The sequence below is a fragment of the Nymphalis io genome, chromosome 21, assembly GCF_905147045.1.
Source record: "Nymphalis io chromosome 21, ilAglIoxx1.1, whole genome shotgun sequence".
Classification (NCBI taxonomy): domain Eukaryota; kingdom Metazoa; phylum Arthropoda; class Insecta; order Lepidoptera; family Nymphalidae; genus Nymphalis; species Nymphalis io.
Window position 1 is genome coordinate 653,259 of NC_065908.1, and position 21,120 is coordinate 674,378.

A 21,120-nucleotide genomic window follows, 5' to 3' on the forward strand; every position below is an offset into this window, starting at 1 on the left:
TAAAAAATCATACTACCGGAGAATCACACATGGGAGAGAGAAATAGCAATTATTTTTCATTTTCATTAACTTATTATAGTTTAAACATTGTGTTTTTTATCGAAAGGCAGAGGCAACCAACCTATATACCAATAGACATTGGTGCTGTAAGAAATTTTAATCATCCCTTACATTAACAATGACATCCCTCATAATAAATCTGACTTTCTAACTATTCAAACTAGAACACAACAATACCAAGTATTGATGTTTGTAAGTGAAGATTATTTTAGATTTTGTGCAATAATAAATAGCTATAGAATAATATTGTCATTCGACCATCAGAGCTGTTGATGGATGTACTGTCGAGCTAAAGTACTAATTTTCTTGTATATTTTCAATTATAACAAAGTAATTTTATGAAATATGTATTGTTATGTCAAAGAACCTATTGTTCCTATATGATATGATTTTAATGCTAATTACATAGCTAGACAACATAATGTGCATATTCTAGATTTATTATCCAAGTAACTTATAAGAGATATTTTTTACAAATGAAGTTTTGTGACATATGTATATTTAAATATAATGTCATTGGTTATCAAATTTTGATTTTTTTTATGTTGATTTTTTTCATAAATTTCTTTTGGTATATGAAATAAAATTACCAAATCTTTGGCATTGTGTTTGTTTGATTAGTCTCATTTTATTGAATAAGGTGAAATTGATTTTTCCATGTGTTTTTTAATTTAGATAATTAAACATTGAAATTAATAAAATCTATTGTTTATTTTTTCATCTTATGAAAGTTTTGCTAAGTGTAATGTTTTGATGTGCAACTGAATGTATTATACCTTTGCTTTATACTAATGTAATAAAACATGCCAACCACTTACCTTATTCATTGCTGACTTAACAGTGACCCCTTTTGCACTTGAAGCATGTTGTGGAGTGCTGACTGGTATCTTCTGTTCTGCTGGAGATATCCGGACTTCTGATTATTAAAAATGAATCTCATTGATGTTCTTAAGATGATGATATTGTTTATGGCTTTTTTTAATGGCACAATTTTAATAATGTTGAAAAAATCTAATGAAAGGCAGAAATAATATAACACCATAATCATTTTAATAGGAACAGCTATATATATATTTGTATATTACACTATAATCAATAATTATTTAGTCTAATTTTGTGCCCTTGGCTAAGGAAACAATGTCACAGCAAAAAAAAATTAATACTAAAAATTATTTCATGCTTATAAAAAAACAATAACGTATAATCTCTTTACTTTCTCTAAAGGTACTTAATTCATAATAATAATGTATACAATCTCAATATTCAGTTTCAGAAATACGTTCTTGACACTTACCTTTATTTGGCATTGATTTGATAGTTGAGATGATTTCATTAAATAACCCGTAGAGTTATATATTTATTCTTATTGTACACAGATACATTTTAGGCAAAAAAGAAATTAATAGGTAAATATTTACAATTAATTGAATAAGCAAATCCGGCTGTCATTGGATTTTGACATTAGAGTGATCAGGGTAAAATATAAACATAAAAAGCCTCCAGTACACGTTGGGGCATTATGTCCAACCAACGTAGGACCGCGGATGTTAACTCAGTAATAACTCATTACTCAAAATAGTTGCACTGCAACACATTAGCGCAGTCTTCATTCATTCGCTTTTACTTTTACTGCATACAACATACTAACTAATAACTAATTGCATACAACATAAATCGACATTAAGGCGATTAGATAAGAGGCGAGATTAATATTCAAAATTTCAACGTCTTAGAGAGTTAATAAGTACACAAAAACAACTACTAACACTATGTCATATGTAGTAGTTGTAGAAGACAATAATTCTATTTTTGTGTTAGACCGTATACAATAAGTATAAACTGGATTATTTCAATATTATATTTCATTAAACAAAGCTCTCCTATAAAATAAATTAATGAATAAAACCTTCGAAGACTTTTTGTGGTATTTATATCTATTTGTCAATATAACATATCAAGTTGTCAACAGCAAAAGTGTTTGACGTATTTATATTCTGTGCCTTGGCCCTTGACAGAATATCGCAACGGCACTTCCAAATCTTTAACTCATAACTCATTGCGGTATTTGATTACGCTTGTAGTTTATTCCAATATTTCAATAAAATTATGTAAATATTAAGTAAAAGTCTAAACTATTTGTAAGTGTCATTATTGGGATAAATTGCTACAATATATATAAGGAAAAATGGATCTCCATCGACCGGTCGACGGCAATAAGGTATTAATTAGTTTTATAGATTTTTTATATTATAAAGTAATTGGATAGTAAATAATTATTTTGTCCAAACTCTATGCTATTGTATTCTATCTTAAATATTATGAAGATATTGCATAAAATTTATATGCAACTTACGACATTTTCAGTAGAAGGTACTACTCAAAAAATAAATATTATATATTTTTTATTTATTACAGTCATATGAAGAACTGACATCTGAGGAAAAATTAAGGTATGTTTCGTATTACATGACATTCGATATATATGTATATATATATTGGTCACTCAATTATTAAATAATTTAAAGGTGGAATTTAATTTAATTTATATTTACATAATGTGTACAAGTTTATTTTAATAGCAATACATATGTTGGTCAAAACACTCTAATTAGTAATGTAAACTTTCTGTAAGTAATTTTGAAGACAACTAATATTTAGTTAAAGATGAGTTTGTATAAAGTCGACATTTTGACTTTGGTGGATTTAAGGCTTATTGATAAATCTGGATATACATATATTATACTTGTATAATAATATTAAAAAAATGTCTTGAAGGTATGACTCATATATGATTAGAACTGTAATTGCAATAAACGTTAGGGCTATACAGTTGATATTTGCATTCACACAAATTTTTATAATATTTTACTACCTACTTAAATTCTTAGTACAATAGCTTATCTTTTAAGTGCTTGCTTAAAATAATGTTGAAAGATTAAAGATACGAGAATCAAATTACTTTATGGAAATTGTAAATGGTTTTTAAATTAATTTTGTATATAATACAGTCTGATAAACTGTATTTAGTGGTGTTTCATAAGACTGGTTTCTCTCTTTCTGTTATCATTTACTCGAAATTGGAAAGAAGAAGACCCAGCGTTGCTTAAATATTAACGAATGACCTCATAAATCCCACTTGTGGGTAAATTTTATTTTTATCTCAACAGGCTTTTGTGTCTGTGATGTTTTTGAGTTTTTTTTTGTATATATATATTGTTTTGCTGTGTTAATTTTGAGCTTTTAGTGGGTAATATATATGGATACAGATATTTTGACTTCTAGATATTCTATATTTGTCTTATATTATTATTATGTTATAAAGTTGTAATGATGCCTTATAATAAATCAAAAACTTTTTTTTCCAGATATGACCATCAGAAATTGCACGAGATGCACAAGGGTCACGACTCGATGCATATGACTATGGTCATCATCCTTATTGTGACGCTAATTGTGGCCCATTTAATAGTTTCCGAATGGAAGAACTTACATTACAGATCATATGCGGTGAGTTCTTATTACTTTTTTTAAAATAAATATAAAATATATAAGACTTTATATCACTTTCATACCTAACTAATTTAACAGGGCAAGACTACTTTGTCTAATTTTTTTAACACCTTGTGTAAACAGTTTTATTTACTCTTCCGAGTCCTATCAAAATAAGGTTATTTTAGAGATTTTGTTGCGAAAATAATAGTAATACATTATTATTTTTATTATTAAGCCAATGTAGCTCAGTGGTTAGGAAACCTGGATTTCAACCAGAAGTTGCGGAAAGTTAAAGTCTGGGAAAGCTACAATGATTCATTCATGTGCTTAATGACCATCATGTCATGTGATAATGATGATGATGAATGTCTATGGATATGAACTGAAATGGGAAACAACATATGAATTATCAAATGTATTTTATATTACATTTTTTTTATAGAATAGGAAGGCGCCACCACCACCACCAACCACCAACGCCCATAGACATTGGCATTGTAAAAAAATTTAACCATCGAACACATCACCAATGCGCCACCAACCTTGGGAATTAAGATGTTATGTCCCTTGTGCCTGTAATTACACTGGCTCACTCGCCCTTCAAACTGGAACACAACAATACCAAGTACTGCTGTTTTGCGGTAGAATATCTGATGAGTGGGTGGTACCTACCCAGATGAGCTTGCACAAAGCTCTACCACCAGTAAATTTACATTACATTCTTTTTCTATTCCTTCTGTTATTTCCTTTGCCATGGATGACACTCTTGAAAGAACTATAATGACGTTCCGTAATGAGCTGATTGGGTATTTAATTCTTTCAACTGACCGTTGGGCTATGATGTCACTAACGGTCACAGGCGAGCTTAGAGGACGTTACTGACAATAAACGTCGTGGTATGGCTTTGGTTTGGCTTGGCTTGTCTTACCTTACCTTGGCTTGTCTTATCTTACCTTGGCTTAGCATGTGGCGTGGCATTACAGAAGGCGAAAATCGAGACAGAGAAAAAATGCTCATCCCACAATATACACTGAAAAACCATGGTGGAATATCCTCATAACTTCCCAACAGGAGGCCCTAGATAGCATGGATTTTTCTATTTTATTGCTTGTGTTAAGAGTGGAGATGACAATAGCCTGAGGGGTCTGGATCGAATTTGCGACTTTAATATCACTAGACGGGCCATACTCCTTCAATCTACTTAGATTTATTAGCATTGTTAATACTCTAAAGGAATCTGTAATTAACGGGATTACATAAATATTGTATTTGTTATAATTCGATTTTTCCAGTTATTCACGATGGTCGCGATGTGGTCGATTCCGTTGCTGATGAGCATCAGCAACCACTGGACGAGGTTCATCGTGGTGTGGACGGTGTTCACGCTGCTGACCGCCATCGTTATATGGAAGTCGTCGCAGAAGCCCATGTCAGTCACGACGCCGAGGTTGGTGATATGTTTGTTTTAGATAAACGTCAGATGTTTAATATAGTTAATTTAACTGCCTCGTTTTTTTTTATAGAATAGGAAGGCGGACGAGCATATGGGCCACCTGATGGTAAGTGGTCACTAAACGCCCTTAGACATTGGCATTGTAAGAAATGTCAACCATCGCTTATATAGCCAATGCGCCACCAACCTTGGGAACTAAGATTTTATGTCCCTTGTGCCTGTAATTACACTGGCTCACTCAACCTTCAAACCGGAACACAACAATAACAAGTACTGCTGTTTTGCGGTAGAATATCTGATGGGTGGTACCTACCCAGACGAGCTTGCACAAAGCTCTACCACCAGTGTACTTTTACTGTTGTTTTACTGAATAGCTTGTAAGACCGCAAATTCCAAGGGTTCATACCCCCATGAGGTATGAACTTCGGTCGGGACTTATAAAAGTTATTTTTTGTTCTGAAAATTGGCAATGTTTAAAGGTCCTGCGTTTGAACTCTTTAGGTATTGTACTCGAATTTGCCGTCCCATTTGCTTGCACGAACGCTTTGCACGCCGCAGGTTCTAGCTGATTTTGTCTGGACCTTATAGAGCAACTTATATATTTTTGTAATGGTCTTTTAAATAGTTCCATTTTTAAACTTTATTCAATAAGTTTTGAGTTTTTCTATTGGTAGTTATAGGTATTGCGTGTTAGTTTTGGCATCATACATCTCGCACTCGGCGCCTTAGACCCACATAAACCCCCCCCCCCCACTGTTCCCTTGGGGGAAACGCCTAATGCGTTTTTCCAACTTTAAAAAAAGGCCTATAAAAGTTTTGACTACTATTAATCGACATGTTATATATATTTTAAATAAAAGTATCTTCAATTGTCTGTTCTAAATATGAATTATTCCAGATTGGTGTACAAATGGTTCTACCTCATATACAAAGTGAGCTGTTTCTTCGGTGTGTTCGGCTACATAGTTATGATGATGACCTTCATGAACATAAACTCGATATTCAACCACAAGCCGCAAGTCTGGATGGACGTCGGCCTCGTGTCACTGTTCTACGGACTGTACTTCGGCGTGCTCGGGCGGGACGTCGCTGAATACTGTAGCGATAAAATGGCCGCTTCTATTGGTGTAAGGATTGTTTTACTATCATATATAATATTGGAAATGAAAAAGTGAGTTTGTTTGCTTGTTACAATTTCACGTCTTAAATACTCAACCGATTATATTAAAATTTTGCATATATATTGTTAGAGTACAGAAAGGACATAGAGATCCAACATAGGGCTTACACACGCCGGCGAAGCCGCGAAATTAGCACATTAGCAATTATATATAGCAAAAAGTTGAGTTGGCCTAGTGGTTAGAACGCGTGAATCTTAATCGATGATCGTGGGTTCAAACCCACGCAAGCACCACTGAATTTTTATGTGCTTAATTTGTGTTTATAATTCATCTCGTGCTTGACGGTGAAGGAAAACATCGCGAGGAAACCTGCATGTGTCTAATTTCATTGAAATTCTGCCACATGTGTATTCTACCAACCCGCATTGGAGCAGCGTGGTGGAATAAGCTCCAAACCTTCTCCTCAAAAGGGAGAGGAGGCCTTAGCCCAGCAGTGGGACATTAACAGGCTGTTACTGTACTGTATAGCAAAAAAAACTTGGAGTTTGATGTTATTGTTTATTATAATATTATTATTTTTTTCAGTATTACACAAAAGAAGGGATGCCGACACGACACTTAGAGAGCAATGTGTGTGCTGTCTGCGGTAATAAGTTATTGGTTGATGTCAACGAGGAAGGCGTTTTAGGTATATACTGTTTGTAATATAGCAGTTATAAGTATATGCACACGTATATATAACAGGGTGGTATTGATCACGTGGGACAATTCGTTGTCGGAGCCGTTATCAGACATGTTGGAGGTGCAAAGTAAAAGTTCAGTCTCGTACAACTGCTGTTTATTTGTTCGCTTACAATCGATAATCACAAAATAACAATTAACCACGGCGATTAAAGTGGTTGGAAACGCAGCAAGATCGATACAACCGTTCGCCACGGAGTTCCTTTCTCAAGTCCCTTGCACGAGAGCGTTCTGCAAACCTCAAGTGTCCGATGTCAAATCATTAACAACTCATTATTCATTAACTGTCAAGTGGGCACTCTGATTTTCTTGTATCGACCTTACTCAAGGGTACTACTTGACGTTTCTGAGAACCGCTAGATGGCGTCTTACCTTTGATTCTGCGACATATATATATATTAGTTTATATATATATATATATATATATATATATATATATATATATATATTAGTTTTATTTATAAATTCGATTTCAGAAAATACATATAAACTGACCTGCAGTCACGTTTTCCACGAGTTCTGTATTCGGGGCTGGTGCATCGTTGGCAAGAAGCAGAGCTGTCCGTACTGCAAGGAGAAGGTGGATCTCAAGAGAATGTTTACTAACCCGTATCCTTTATAAAAATTGTTAGATGTTTTAACCGATAGGATAAAGATTTACATACATCATTCCTACTTCCTTATTCGTTTAAAAGTCTATATATTCCAGTTATAAATAAGTGAGAACTAAATTGACCGGGTTAGTGTTGCCGATGTAAAATATTTTTTTGTCTATGTTTGTAATCAATCATTGCGATCTTTACAAGATGAATTTTATTGTAAAGCTACGACTCGTTTATAATGTAGATTTTACCGTTAAGAACCGGAAAAAACTATACATGTAAATAATCATATACTGCTCGTTCATTTCGAGAGTGCCGTCGTCGGCCATTACAAAATGACGTCATAAGTGCTATTACAGTACCCATATTGTAGCTGTATATAATGTATTCACCATCTGGAAGTGAACGGCTAGTACTATTACGTTAATGTATCCTCTCTGAATATCATTGAAATTATTCCTGAACTAAATATCAGATGGGACCGACCGCATTTACTCTATGGACAACTCCTAGATTGGATCAGATGGGTGATCGCATGGCAACCGCTCGTGCTATTCCTCGTTCAAGGCATCAACTGGCTCTTCGGACTTGAATAATACATGGCCGATAAAAAGGATCTATTCGCTACAAACACAACACAAATATAAATTTGTGATGAGATTTTAAGAGACAGTAGGTAGCATAATCGGTTGAGCTACCTTAACTCCTTAAGTGTGACATATAATGAACGTTATACATATATGACCATTATATATATATATATGACCATTAAATAGTACCGAAATGCTATTTATTAATTGTTAACATAGTAAAACGCTATCATTTGACCTTATTTAATATAAATTTATTTGTATTATTATTCTTTAATATCGGTGTAATTCTTTGTTTCCTATAACGGAGTATTGAAGTGATTTCTTGTCTGATACATAGTATCTATAATGATTAATGAATTGATTCATCTTGCCTTCAAGTGTGTAATAAGTGTAAATACACTTTAAATAATTATTTTAATTCAATTTCATTCACAGATTATAATAAAACCATTTATGACATTTTTTTTGCTTGTAAACATGCATTCTCATGTACCTTTAACCGTTGCTAAGGTTATGTGCCTACTTGAGGGGACCCACTCATCAATTATTCTACCGCCTGACATCATCACATCGTATCCGATGTGATCAGGTTCGAATGGTGAGTGAGCCAGTGTAATTACAGGTACAAGGTACAAATATTTTGTCTCTTACTAAGTGCAATCATCATCTATAGCCTATTTCAACCAAAAGAGAAGTAAACTCAAATAACCTTGACACCAATATCAATTGACGCAATGTCATTGGTCGACATCTTAAATAGTCTATAATTATTTACTATGGATTCGCTCTTATCATCCGATGGGACGGAAAATCAGAAACGATCGGAATATTTTCAGATGTAGAATATATGTAGGACGAGCATATAAACCACCTGATGGTAAGTGGTCACCAACGCCCATAGACATTGGCATTGTAAGAAATTGGGAACTAAGATGTTATGTCCCTTGTGCCTGTAATTACACTGGCTCACTCACCTTTCAAACCGGAACACAACAATACCAAGTACTTCTGTTTTGCGGTAGAATATCTGATGAGTGGGTGGTACCTACCCAGACGAGCTTGCACAAAGCTCTACCACCAGTAAACTGGTAATAACTTTGCAGATAATTGATGTCTTGGATACACACCGTAGGTCGGCCCGGGATTCGAAACCAGGTTACAATATCTAATTCTTCATACTGAAATTGGCAATTTGTTACTGTTTGCGATAGAATGGTGTGTGGTGTATCCAGACGGAGTATCCTGGATCACTATAAAAAATTTGATATAAATTGTATAAAATGTAAATATTTTCATATATCTTCCAGACAAATATTCATTTTTTTTTAAATTTAATATTCATCTCGAAGTATAAATTCATTAAATTACGTTAATATTATTTTATATATTATAGTTATTTTGTCATTGACTCCTGTATAGTAATCGATTGTAAGTAGCATTTAGGATCGAATACACCTGTTTTACTAAGCGAAGCGAGTGCGATATCCATTAAATAAACATATTATGATTTATACGATGCGAATGTAGCCATGGTGTTGCAGATAAATAAATTATTAATTTAATTTTTTTTATTCCTTTTAGCAATGTACTTTTAAAAACTTAGTTTAGTAACTGTATTGATATAATATTAAGCATAATACGAATTTTAGCATTTATTATTTATCCTTTTATTAAATTTAAGATAAGATAAATTATGTACAATTAGAATTTGTTTTATATACTTTATATATTTAAGAAATCTATATAAAATATATAAAACCATAAAAAAATGTAGTGTAATACATAAAGAATTAGTTGTTCTTAATTTTTATAATATGGTCTGTATATGGAAATACCTACACATTGCATAAACGTACTGTTGAAATTTATTGCGCTAACCTCTAAGTATGAAAATGGCGCGGAAAATATCTTTTCGCGCGAGCAGCCATTTTGAATTTAAGGTGCAAATTATGTATAGTTTACTGCGGAGCGCAAAAACGGATTGGTTGCTTGATTTATTACATAATTTTTTTCGTTTTTTGTTACCTATTTTGGTAAACAATGTATACAGTAACTTCTGAAACATTTCATTTATAAATTAAAAATATTATTATTTATAAAATAATTTTAATATAAGCTTTTTGTGCTGGCAGTACAAATGCAGTTATTTATTCAAGTGCTAGAAATAATTAAAATGAATTTAGTTTCGAATTATTTGTAGAACTTACGCCGTTTTTAAAATGAGACTCCCGGTATTTTTTTCAAAGGTTAGACCAATATTATTTCTAAAAAGAGTTTTTGAAATTGTCTTACTTTCAATAATGGGTTTATTGTAATGGTGTTAATGTATTTTTATATAAAAATTATTATAGAATATTTTCTCATTAGTCCGGGAATATATTTTTCCAATGAATAGTCTTGATACTGATGATTTAATAACATCGTTCTTTAAGTTTTTAGTATTGATAGTTTTATGTTTCAATATCTTAAAATAATGGTAAAGCAATGGCGAAATACTTTAAAGCGCTAATGATGACATTGACTCGCGTTCGCAGGGGATCTAGAAACTGGAGGCCCAAGCGTAACAAAATAGAAGGTCCCCAAGTATCTTCTAAATCATTCAATCAATTTTTTCAATCAGATGTTTAATTTATTGCGGACAAATTGAATGCAGATAAGGTATAAATGAAATTATACCATCGTTTCGTTTACCTAGTGTTGGCGAAAAAGTTATTATATTTTATCTGTACGTGAAAATTATGTGTAGTAATTATGCAATACTGTTTGAGTGTATCTGTAATTTGTGTGTATTTGAACGAATCCATTTGTAACTGTTTTGTACAAAATAAAGTTGATTCAATATTTTCGTTATACGATTGTTTTATTTACAAGTAACCTTATGTTTGTAGTGTTATTTAGGGCTTATATATTATCACCTTAAAATTTAATAAATTTATAGCAAGTGAATATTTTTAAGATTTTTCTTTTTCTGTCATCAGTACTTTGACTTTCGTTATATGACGCCATCGCGATACAACGTTAATTGGAAAAGGATACCGACGGGGTCTGTATGTAGAACTTTTTTTATGGTATTGGTAGGCGGACGAGCATATGGGCCACCTTATGTTAAGTGGTCACCAACGCCCATAGACATTGGCGATGTAAGAAATATTTATCAGTCCTTACATCGCCAATGCCCCGCCAACCGTGGGAATCTTGGGAATGAAGTTGTCATGTCTCTTGTGCCTGTTGTTACACTGACTAATTCACCATTAAGAAATGCTCGTCCTGCGCCTGAACTCTGTCCGGACGTGTCCGATTGCCGTCCCATCGGATTATGAGAACTAGGGAATAAAGAGTGTACCTGTGTTTGCGCTCACACTTGTGCACATATGAATATGTCCTATGAAATATGTCCTGCGCAGTTGGCTAATCTCTTGAGATTGGCCGAAATCGGTCTGGAGGACGAGTTTATAAATAATAATAATATTATTTTTTTTATAAGCTCGTTCAATGGGTCCATATAATCTTAAATTAATAAAATACAATTTAAAATATAAAAAAACCATTTTAAAAACTTCTTTATCGCAAAAGAAAAATATATCATTCGCACGAGCTTCTGACAGTTTTTTTTGCGAATTCGATTTTTTAATTACTGTCGAGAAAACATAAAACTTACAAATTCCTGTCATTCACAAAAATTATGTGAATCATTTTTTTCAATAGATCAATAAACATTAAATTATTGTGTATTATCGAAATATTTAAACAAGATGTTAAATAGTCCGTTTAGATGCTGCAACCATATTCGCCGTCTTAATGCTGTGGTTAGCAACAATAGTCTGGAAGTCGCAACTTACTTAGGTACGTCTCTTAATAAAATTAATATTCCTCCTTAATTTGGAACGCATTTTTCAATTTCATATATTTATATATTAAGTCTCGAACAAAAGATACATTCGACACAAATTACCAATAATTAACAATGTAGAGCATCGATTCCATTGCTCTTCCAGTAATTAAATATTAATTATAGGATACCACACAATGTACTTACACATTATGTACATTACACAAAATAAAAAAAATAATTGTACTGCTGTAATTATTAAGAGATAAAGTTTACAAGGTATTTTGTAGATTAGGGTAATTTGTAATGATTACATCACGAGTATATAAATCAGAATAGATGATAATTTTAGGATATTACAATATAATTGCAATAGTTTTAGATTTTCTTATAATGTTGTCGTATTTATGTGAATTATAACGAAATTTCAGGACAATCAAGGAACTATAACAAAGATAAAGGAAGTTGTTGTAAAGATGTAACTCAATCTGAGGGCAAACAGGTCGCGCAATGGCCTAAAAGCGACCCACCACCACCGGCGTGGCGAAACGAGTGTCCTAGAGACCCACAACCGCCGAACTATGACCCTTACAGGATCAAAGTTCCAGATGTCGTGGTTCCTCCCTTGCCACCCAGTAATGCGAAGGTATTGTATAAATTTCATGTTGGTTGTATTAAAAAAACTTTATAGTCATGTTTATTTTTTGGGGTGGGCACCTTAAAAGCGTGCGTTAAGTGCGTTAGACGAAATCAGAGCCCGTAAAATTAAATATCTAATGAAATCCAGCTTGTGCTTTCTTCATTCAGTGGATGGGTGTGGTGTTCACTACCAGCCATTCCGGAGGAGGACGCGACCAACATCCGGGTTATAGCCATTCAGAACATCCCCATCAACATCAACAGCACAACGCTCAACAGAGTCCAGAAGAGCAGCAAGAAAAACAAGAGGACCCGACTAGCGAGGGCTTTTTCGGATATTTAAGAAGCCTATTTGGTAGAGGCAAAGGAAAGGCAGGAAAGGATAAGGGGCAGGTGTCCATGATTGGTGAATTAGGAGCACAATAAATTATTTACAAGCAAATATATTTTGGTAAGATTAAGCTCATAGTAAAATAAATTCTTTATGAAAACGGGACAGAAAATGGATTATTTTGTGAGATTTCGTCAAACGCACTTAAAGTTATTCTAAATGAAAGTCGTGTATACATATCGTTCTTTGGCAGGAAATACTCAGCGAAGATTCAAGGGAACTCTTCAATAGCGCAGAAATCAATTTTGGTAACAACGCTTACCAAGGGATGCAAGATTTATTCCGTAATTCGCCAATCATTCATCCTGATTACTGGAAGGAGAAACAAGGAACAAAACTGAACAAATTGTCACGTGAGGTGCAAGATCCGTTGCCCAAACTTGGTTACCATGGGCAGCAAAAATATAAATACGCATTTCATGAACCCTGGAAGCCTCTTGATAGAATTACATTACTTGCACAAGCAGAAAAAGATGAATTTGGAGAAGCAGACGAAGCGTCAAATTTTGTAAAAACTGATGAGCAGTTAACTTAAACGGGCTCTGATTTTGTTAAAATTGTTGTAATACAAATTTAGTCTTTGATATAAGATGGTGCATATTAAATAATAAATGGTACAGTAAAAATGTTTCCTTAATTCCTGCTTTATAAGTCTTTTTCTTCGTCAGAATTGTATGTTGCTTCATAAAACTTTATGACTTGTTTTTATTAAATTTTTTTTATTATTGGCGTAAACACAGCTCATCATTTATCATAAAATAGATAATATATTTGTACAATGTTTGCTACATTAAAATGTCAGTCCCCACATTCATTGACACTTATGACCCAATCGAAGTATTTAAAGAGCGGTTATTAATATGCAAGGGTTGAGATATTATCTTAAATCGGTAGAATGTGATTTGTAGACAGATGAACTTTTTTGCTAAGCTTTAACAAAATCAGTATACAGAAAAAAACAAGTTGTCTGAAGTCAATTATAAATCTGTATTATTATCTCTTGTACATGAAGGAATATTCTTAAGTTTAATGAGAAGTGCGTGTAAAAAAAAAATATATTCCGTATCATCTACTAAATCTTGCAGCCTATGATAGACTGTGCGCGCACGAAGGGTCCATGCTCGGTGAAGCCACCACCAGAACCACCTGAATGTCCACCGCCACCACCCAAACCATTTCCTTGGATCTACGTCTGGTCGGTCGCTTCATTCTTTGGTATTATGGGGTTGGTAAGTTAAGAGCAGTGAGAAGGAAATGTTAATATTTTAAAAATATAATACAATATTAATAAATTATTTGAAATCCTACAGATTTATAAGGTGTATTTATGGCGAGAAATGCAAATTAAACTTGGTGACCATACATCGAAATGTAAGTGAAATTATTCAGTGTATTTTTTATTAATATTTTTTTTTGAAGAAAAGACGAAATTAGTTTTATATAAATATACACCCGATCTTATTTTAATCTAGGGCGCCCTCGACGAAAACTAAAGGCACCTTACCACTGTAAAGATTTACCAGCCTGCGTACAGTATCTGATAGTAGGCGCTGGAGCTGCTGGATGGGCCGCATACCGCGCGATCATGGAACACGATAAGACCGCCAAGGTAATTAATTGCAGAGTTAAAAAAACATATCAAGCTAAGATATGACTAAAATCTCCACCATTCATCAGCGATTGTAAAATTTTCCGTCTTATTGCATCACCTGTTTTTTATCTGTCTGATTCAAACAGGGGTCGTTCCTTTGTAACTAATTTCTTTACTAAAATGTTGATAAATCTTCTGCAGTCACTTATTATAAATAAATTTATTTCTTTGCCATGTTTTTTATGCTTTTGTCATCGTTCGTTGATGTACTTTGGAACGTAGAAATAATCTAATTAATAAGACGTAAATAAAACGAATTCTGCCTTCATGCAAACATAGCCTAACAACTATCATTTACTTTTGATTTTAATCTATATAATATATTGTTAAATATAATTAGTATGAGTGTGTAGGTTTTCTTCATAACGAAAGAGGACTGTCTGCCGTACATGCAGCCCCCAATGTCTAAGCATATGTGGTGGAATCCCGAACCACCTGATATTAAAACTCTCAATTACATCGAAGACGGCACGCGACATTCGTAAGTACATAACTTTTATAGCCGAAGTATTACTTTCTTGCTTAATACTACTCAAGGGATACATAAACGAAATATACTGAAGAGGTTTTTTGTATAAGTTACAATAATTCTCTCTTTTGTTGGCGAGTCAATAGCGGCTGTTTCATGTCATCCCTGGTGTTGTGTCAAACAAAATAATATTCCAATGATATATAATTTATAAAATATATGCATGTGCGTTGGGAATATATATTTCAACTAATTTTATAAAAATCTCGAGTTGGTGTTTATATAAATAGAACATTACAAACAATAAAAGTTAATTACTCAATCAATTATTTTTAAAAATCCAAATAACACAATTGAACATTCCACAAATCACACGTCGCGACAATAATATTAATCTAACTATATTATATTCGACACTTATATTTATTGGTACGTCATATTACGTATTGTTCACTATGGAATAATGTAGAGGGTATAAAATAAAAGATTTGATATATTTCTTTTTTACTTTTTGATAATTTGCAATGAATGTATTAAAAAATTGGAATAGGTCTAAAGATTATTATTCTCAATAAGAATACATGGGTAACCACTTCCTTGAGAACAGAGCTTTACGAAGTTTAGTTAATTTACATTCATACAGATATTATATTTAAATATTAAAAAGTATTAATAAACTATAATATAATAATAATGGTATTATATATAGATATACACTATATATATGTATGTATCAATTCATTTGCGTGCAATTTGAAACTCACCTACTGAACACGTTCGTTTGTAAATTAAAGATATTGCGCTACGTGCTTAATGCGTTACTGATTGATAAGAAAAAGATCAGAAATAGTAGTCAGAAATTAAAAACGTATCATGTTTTTCTTTGGAGAACTATGTAAGAGAAGACGCGCAGTTTCAACACCAGATAATATTGTTTTAGTATGTACTACGCCGATTGTGCATCTTTCTTGGATCCAATAAAGTTTTATCGTAAGAAAAATGGTCCGGCTGTATCAATAGCGAGGGGTTGGTGTGTGCTAAGAGTCGACGCGGATGACCACGTCGTCTGGGTGAAAACGATGTGTGGGGAACAGCCTATATACTACGAGAGATGTCTGCTAGCGCCCGGTTAGTAACAGCCTGGAAATGTACCACTTCTAGGCTTACTTTGTAGACTCTTAATATCGTTTTGTTTATTTTTTATTACTGTCAGGAGCAAAAGCGAATAACCTATCCATATTCAAGTCAGCGTCGAAATCAATTCGGGACAGAGTGTGCACACTTCGTACTATCCGAGATCTGGAGATCGCGTATCGGAAGGTGAAGGCTTCGAAGCATGTAGTTATCATAGGAGGTGGTTTCTTGGGATGCGAACTTGCTTGGTACTTGGGGAAGATGAGTAAGATTAACTTTATTTTATTTATTTTAAATTTGAAAATCATATCCAATGTTTGTTGTTATCTTTGTGACTGAAATATTTGACTTAAAAGGAGGATTTTATCAATGCTCTAAAATTTATTATCTGCTATCGAAAAAAGATAAGATTTAAGTTTTTTTTTTATAAATATTACAAATTATTCTTATCCGCAATTTAATTTGATGCTTGAAAAACTGTCTTATGTTTGGTATATTGGCTGCAAATACTTTTCGAATTGATTGTTTTATATAATAATCTCAGAACCAGCCAGGCAAAGCCAACTAGGCACTTTTTATTCCTTTGGTTGTTAATTGATCAAGAAGCTGTTCTTAATATAACCATAAAGGATTATTTGTCCGACGATCGCTAACCATCTCTAATTTACTCTAAAACTAATTCTTTATATTCGTTATGTTTGTTAAATATATGATAATTAAATTACTATAATTACGAGACCGACCCCTGCCTGAATGTGCCCAGCTGTGGTTATTATCAGGTTATTACTTTTTACTTTACACTAGATAGTCCACCACCATTAGGTGTTTCATCTAAAAATAAATAAACTGTTTGTAAATATTTATTTCTCGTTATATATATACAATCACGGTTACATTTCGTGTTACAGATCAATTGGTGGAGCGCCATGAACAAGAAGAACCATTGCAGATCGTGCAAATCTTCAAAGACAAGGGTATCATGTCTGGAGTGTTACCGGAGTATATCGGAGAATGGGCAGCCGAGAAGATTAAGTGTGAAGGCGTGACTGTCGTACCGAAAAGTAAAGCATATTTTCAATCAATCAAATCAATCAACAGCCAATCGTTGTCCACTGCTGAACATAGGCCTCTCCCAAGGTGCGCCAAAGCTCCCTGTCCTCCGCCTTCCGCATCCAGTTGGTGCCCGCCACCTTCTTAAGGTCGTCGGTCCACCTGGCTGGAGGGCGCCCTACGCTGCGCTTGCCGATTCGCGGTCTCCACTCTAGGACTCGTCTGCTCCAACGGCCATCGGTCCTACGACATACGTGACCAGCCCACTGCCACTTCAGCCTGCTAATTTTGCAAGCTATGTCGGTGACTCCGGTTCTTTTCCGGATAATCTCATTTCTGATCTTATCCTTCAAAGATACTCCGAGCATAGCTCGCTCCATAGCACGCTGAGCGACTTTGAATTTGTGGACTAGTCCAGCAGTTAGTGTCCACGTTTTTATATTTTCATATTTTCATTAGATATATTTTTTTTGATAAAATTACCTTTACAATTTTAGTCTATATATATTTTATAGTATATAAGTAACTATAAAAAACATTTATTTCCTTTGACTCGTGACTTTTACTGGTTGTTTTCAAAATCAATTCAAATAGCTTAAAAAGCAATTTTGAATTGTTATTTTACAGTATTAAATGTAAACACACTACCTACTTCAACAAAATTTTATAGTATTATTCACTACGATACACATACATGTTAAACGTACACTTTGCCTTACTGAAATAAATATATTAATGATTGTCACATGTTTTTATTTAGCCCAAGTGTATGATGCCTTCGAAACTCCCGATGGACGCCTTGAATTGACATTATCTAATGGATCTTCTATAGTCACAGATTATGTGAGTACGTGGTTATATAAAAATAAAAAACAAAATATACTTTATTCGAATAGGTTCCTGTGAGCACTTTTGCGGCTACCTATGTATTTTATAAAAAAAATATTTCTTTCAATAGGTCTTCGTAGCGATTGGCACAGAACCGCGTGTAGAATTAGCAGAACCATCTTTCTTAGAATTGGACCCAGTTAATGGAGGCTTTCTAGTCAACACCGAGTTGGAAGCGAGGACTCACTTATATGTGGTAAGAAAACAGAATAGCGTTTCATTTTAGAATGGCGTAAGGTTTTAGACAAGGTTATTAAGATTTTGCGATTCGATTTTCAAATTATATCAATTAATTGATATACATACTTTAGGCAGGTGACGCAGCGAGCTTCTACTCCCAGTGGAAAGACACCAGGCTTCGGTTGTCTCACTTCGGCAACGCTGAAGAGCAAGGCTACGTGGCCGGCGCCAACATGACTGGCTACTGGGTGCCCTGTAACATGGAACCACATTTTATTCTACACCTTGGAGACTCTCTCGAAATGGAGGTAAGACGACATTATTAGTATAGTTTTCTTAACTTTCCGTTTTATCCAAGCCAATAGTTTTGTAATATTTGTTTATAATTCGGAACTATTATTTCCTGCATTATTCTGTGTTTGAGTCTCTATTAACATATATACATGTATATATAATATTAGAATTAGTGTATTTATTAGGAAAGTTGATAAGTTAAAAATTTGACGCAATAACTGGATTACCTATCTAGAAAGTTATTTATTTTTATCAACGATGACATAATATCGTGAGGTTATTTGATTTATATATTATTATGTGCGCTAATCTATTTGAAAACTCAGTAACGAATTAGGCCCTTGAAATATACCGATAAAACTGATACGGATTCTAATTTTTAGGTTGAAAACATTTGACCATATAAACATAATATAATGGAAATTATAAAAAAAAAATTAAAATTTTTATTTCAATGGCTTGATAGAACGTAGTTACAATGATCACAAATAAAATCGAGTAATAAAGAAATACATACAATTAGTTATATAAACGTAAAACGATTTAAAAACGTAATGTATTTAATAGGCGGTAGGTGAGATCGGCGCATGTATGTCTACTGTAGGCATCTTCAAGCCGTGTAGTGAAAATACAAAACCAAAAGCACCAGCTGCTGGGGAAGGAGACAGACCTTGCTACAAAAAGTTTGTATTGGAAAGTTACTGTCCTTCATGTAGTTTCCAGAGCCGATTTGACACAGTGGTTAAAACACGTGAATCTTAATCGAGGATTAGGAGATTAAATCTTGGCTTATGTGCTTTCTTTGCTCGCTGGTGAAGGAAAACATAACAAAGGAACTCGTAAATGTCGGATGACAAATGGTCACATATATATCCATTGTATCCATTGCACACATTGGAGCAGTGAAAAGAGCTCAAAACTTTCTCAAGGAGGACGCCTTAACCCAGCAGTGGGATATTTATAGGCTGTTACTTATTGAATGTCCTTTGGACGTTGCCATTATAGATTATATATATCATTCGGCGTCAGTATGCACTTTCCTTTTTCTTATACAGATTAGTCTAAGTATTGATAATAAAATTAAAAAAACATATATGCAGATCAGAAGAATACCAGAACAGATACAAGCGTGGAATGCTGTTTTATCTAAGAGATGAGTTGATAGTTGGTTTGGTGTTTTGGAACTTACCGCCCGTTGACGATCGCTATGGAGTAGCCACAGAGGTAATGATAGCGTATAACGAATATACAATAATTAAGCCAATTAAATGATATACACATCAAAACTGCTGATACTCTTCACAGGTTCTTCGAGCTCGTCCAACTTATAAGGACATAAACATGCTGGCAGAACTGTTCGGGTTCCCGGAGACCAAGTGCGACTATCTCAGCGAGGAACAACTTAAGGAACAAGGACCTTGTATTCAAAAGTATAATGAATTTTGTTTTAACAATATTTATATCAGCTAAGATAATGATTTTATCTTAAATCCTAATTTAATATAATAAATGCGTGTTTGTTTGTTTGTAATGATATCACGTCTAAACAATTCAACTGATCATCATAAAATTTTGCTTGGACATTAGGTACATAACACCCGCCTCCGCCAATACACAGGCTGTTTTATATTTATTTTTAATCGAAAAAATATATAAATAAGATTAAATGTTTGCTTAATCTTATTTAAATATATTTATTTTAATCAATCTAATGTGACAATTTTTTTTCAGTCGGAGATTTGCATAAAGCGGACGTTCGGGGCTTTGCGGAGCTTCATTTTAATACATTACAATAGCTTTTATAAAAAAAAATGAAATACATACATACAATTTTTGATGGACTTTATTGTGTTATTTTTTTCTCTAACTTATTTAACATTAATGTTTTATATAATTGATGTAATTAATCAATCTTTTTTTAAAGAATTTTTGTAAGGCTTTCGTAATTTTCTGAGGGAACTTCAACTTTATTTCTATTCAGTAAGTAATCAAGTGAAGTCGTAAAAACAAAAAATATAAATTAATTTCGTATTATACTTAATAATTAGTGATTGTTTTAATATCGTCCATGAGGTTATTTCAGTATTGAAAAGTAATTTATACATATCGTGTGAATTTCCTTCGTAAGAGAAAAGGTAATTAAAAACTAGTAGTCATAATTTTATACTAGCTGTTATTGTTCGGTAACTACTTTGTCAGTTAGTATCGAACGTATAATGGTTGTTAGTGAGGTTACAGGTATAAAACAAGAAAATCTGCATTTGAAGATTTCTGACAATCCACCAAACTTTGTAATGAATAATGAAAACTGTTACAATTGCGTCGAGAGATAGCAGCGCTGAGCGCTTTCTATCGACTGTATCACGGCGAGTGCTCTGAGGAATTATTCTCTCTAATTCTTGCTTCCCCCTTCCTTCGCGTAGACTTACGCGAGCTGGCTCTCGATGTCACCGCCTAACTGTGATATCAATTCCATGGCGTACAAAGAAATTTGGCAAATCCTTTCTTTGTCGCACTTCCAAAAAATGGAATT

At 33.4% G+C, this 21,120-nt stretch overlaps 3 protein-coding genes across 6 annotated transcripts in view; 2 read left to right on the plus strand and 1 right to left on the minus strand.

Moving 5' to 3' along the window:
* Positions 1 to 1,499, minus strand: part of LOC126776713 (protein cramped) — a 38,265-nt gene extending 36,766 nt beyond the window's left edge. For 3 of the 4 annotated variants that reach the window (XM_050499350.1, XM_050499352.1, XM_050499349.1), the window contains exons 1-2: positions 1,355 to 1,499; positions 879 to 976 (exon numbers count right to left, since the gene is read on the minus strand). In XM_050499350.1, the coding sequence (XP_050355307.1) occupies positions 879 to 976; positions 1,355 to 1,367 (111 nt within the window). In that variant the 5' untranslated portion in view covers positions 1,368 to 1,499. The remainder of the gene's footprint in view (positions 1 to 878; positions 977 to 1,354) is intronic. The other variant, XM_050499351.1, reaches the window with a different exon arrangement.
* A 577-nt stretch (positions 1,500 to 2,076) lies between these two features.
* LOC126776721 (RING finger protein 121) lies at positions 2,077 to 10,912 on the plus strand. Its single transcript, XM_050499412.1, has 8 exons — positions 2,077 to 2,278; positions 2,476 to 2,510; positions 3,426 to 3,567; positions 4,845 to 4,999; positions 5,904 to 6,132; positions 6,712 to 6,814; positions 7,344 to 7,476; positions 7,945 to 10,912. The coding sequence occupies exons 1-8, from the start codon at positions 2,246 to 2,248 to the stop codon at positions 8,063 to 8,065; spliced, it is 951 nt and encodes a 316-aa protein (XP_050355369.1). The 5' UTR covers positions 2,077 to 2,245; the 3' UTR covers positions 8,066 to 10,912.
* Positions 10,913 to 11,717: 805 nt separating this feature from the next.
* Positions 11,718 to 20,423, plus strand: LOC126776718 (apoptosis-inducing factor 1, mitochondrial-like). Its single transcript, XM_050499407.1, has 16 exons — positions 11,718 to 11,905; positions 12,323 to 12,537; positions 14,007 to 14,150; positions 14,232 to 14,292; positions 14,394 to 14,530; positions 14,926 to 15,053; positions 15,982 to 16,169; positions 16,255 to 16,440; positions 17,084 to 17,236; positions 17,986 to 18,068; positions 18,184 to 18,309; positions 18,425 to 18,601; positions 19,155 to 19,270; positions 19,688 to 19,811; positions 19,893 to 20,017; positions 20,319 to 20,423. Exons 1-16 carry the CDS (start codon positions 11,815 to 11,817, stop codon positions 20,332 to 20,334), a joined length of 2,070 nt encoding a protein of 689 aa, XP_050355364.1. The 5' UTR covers positions 11,718 to 11,814; the 3' UTR covers positions 20,335 to 20,423.
* Positions 20,424 to 21,120: the final 697 nt, after the last annotated feature.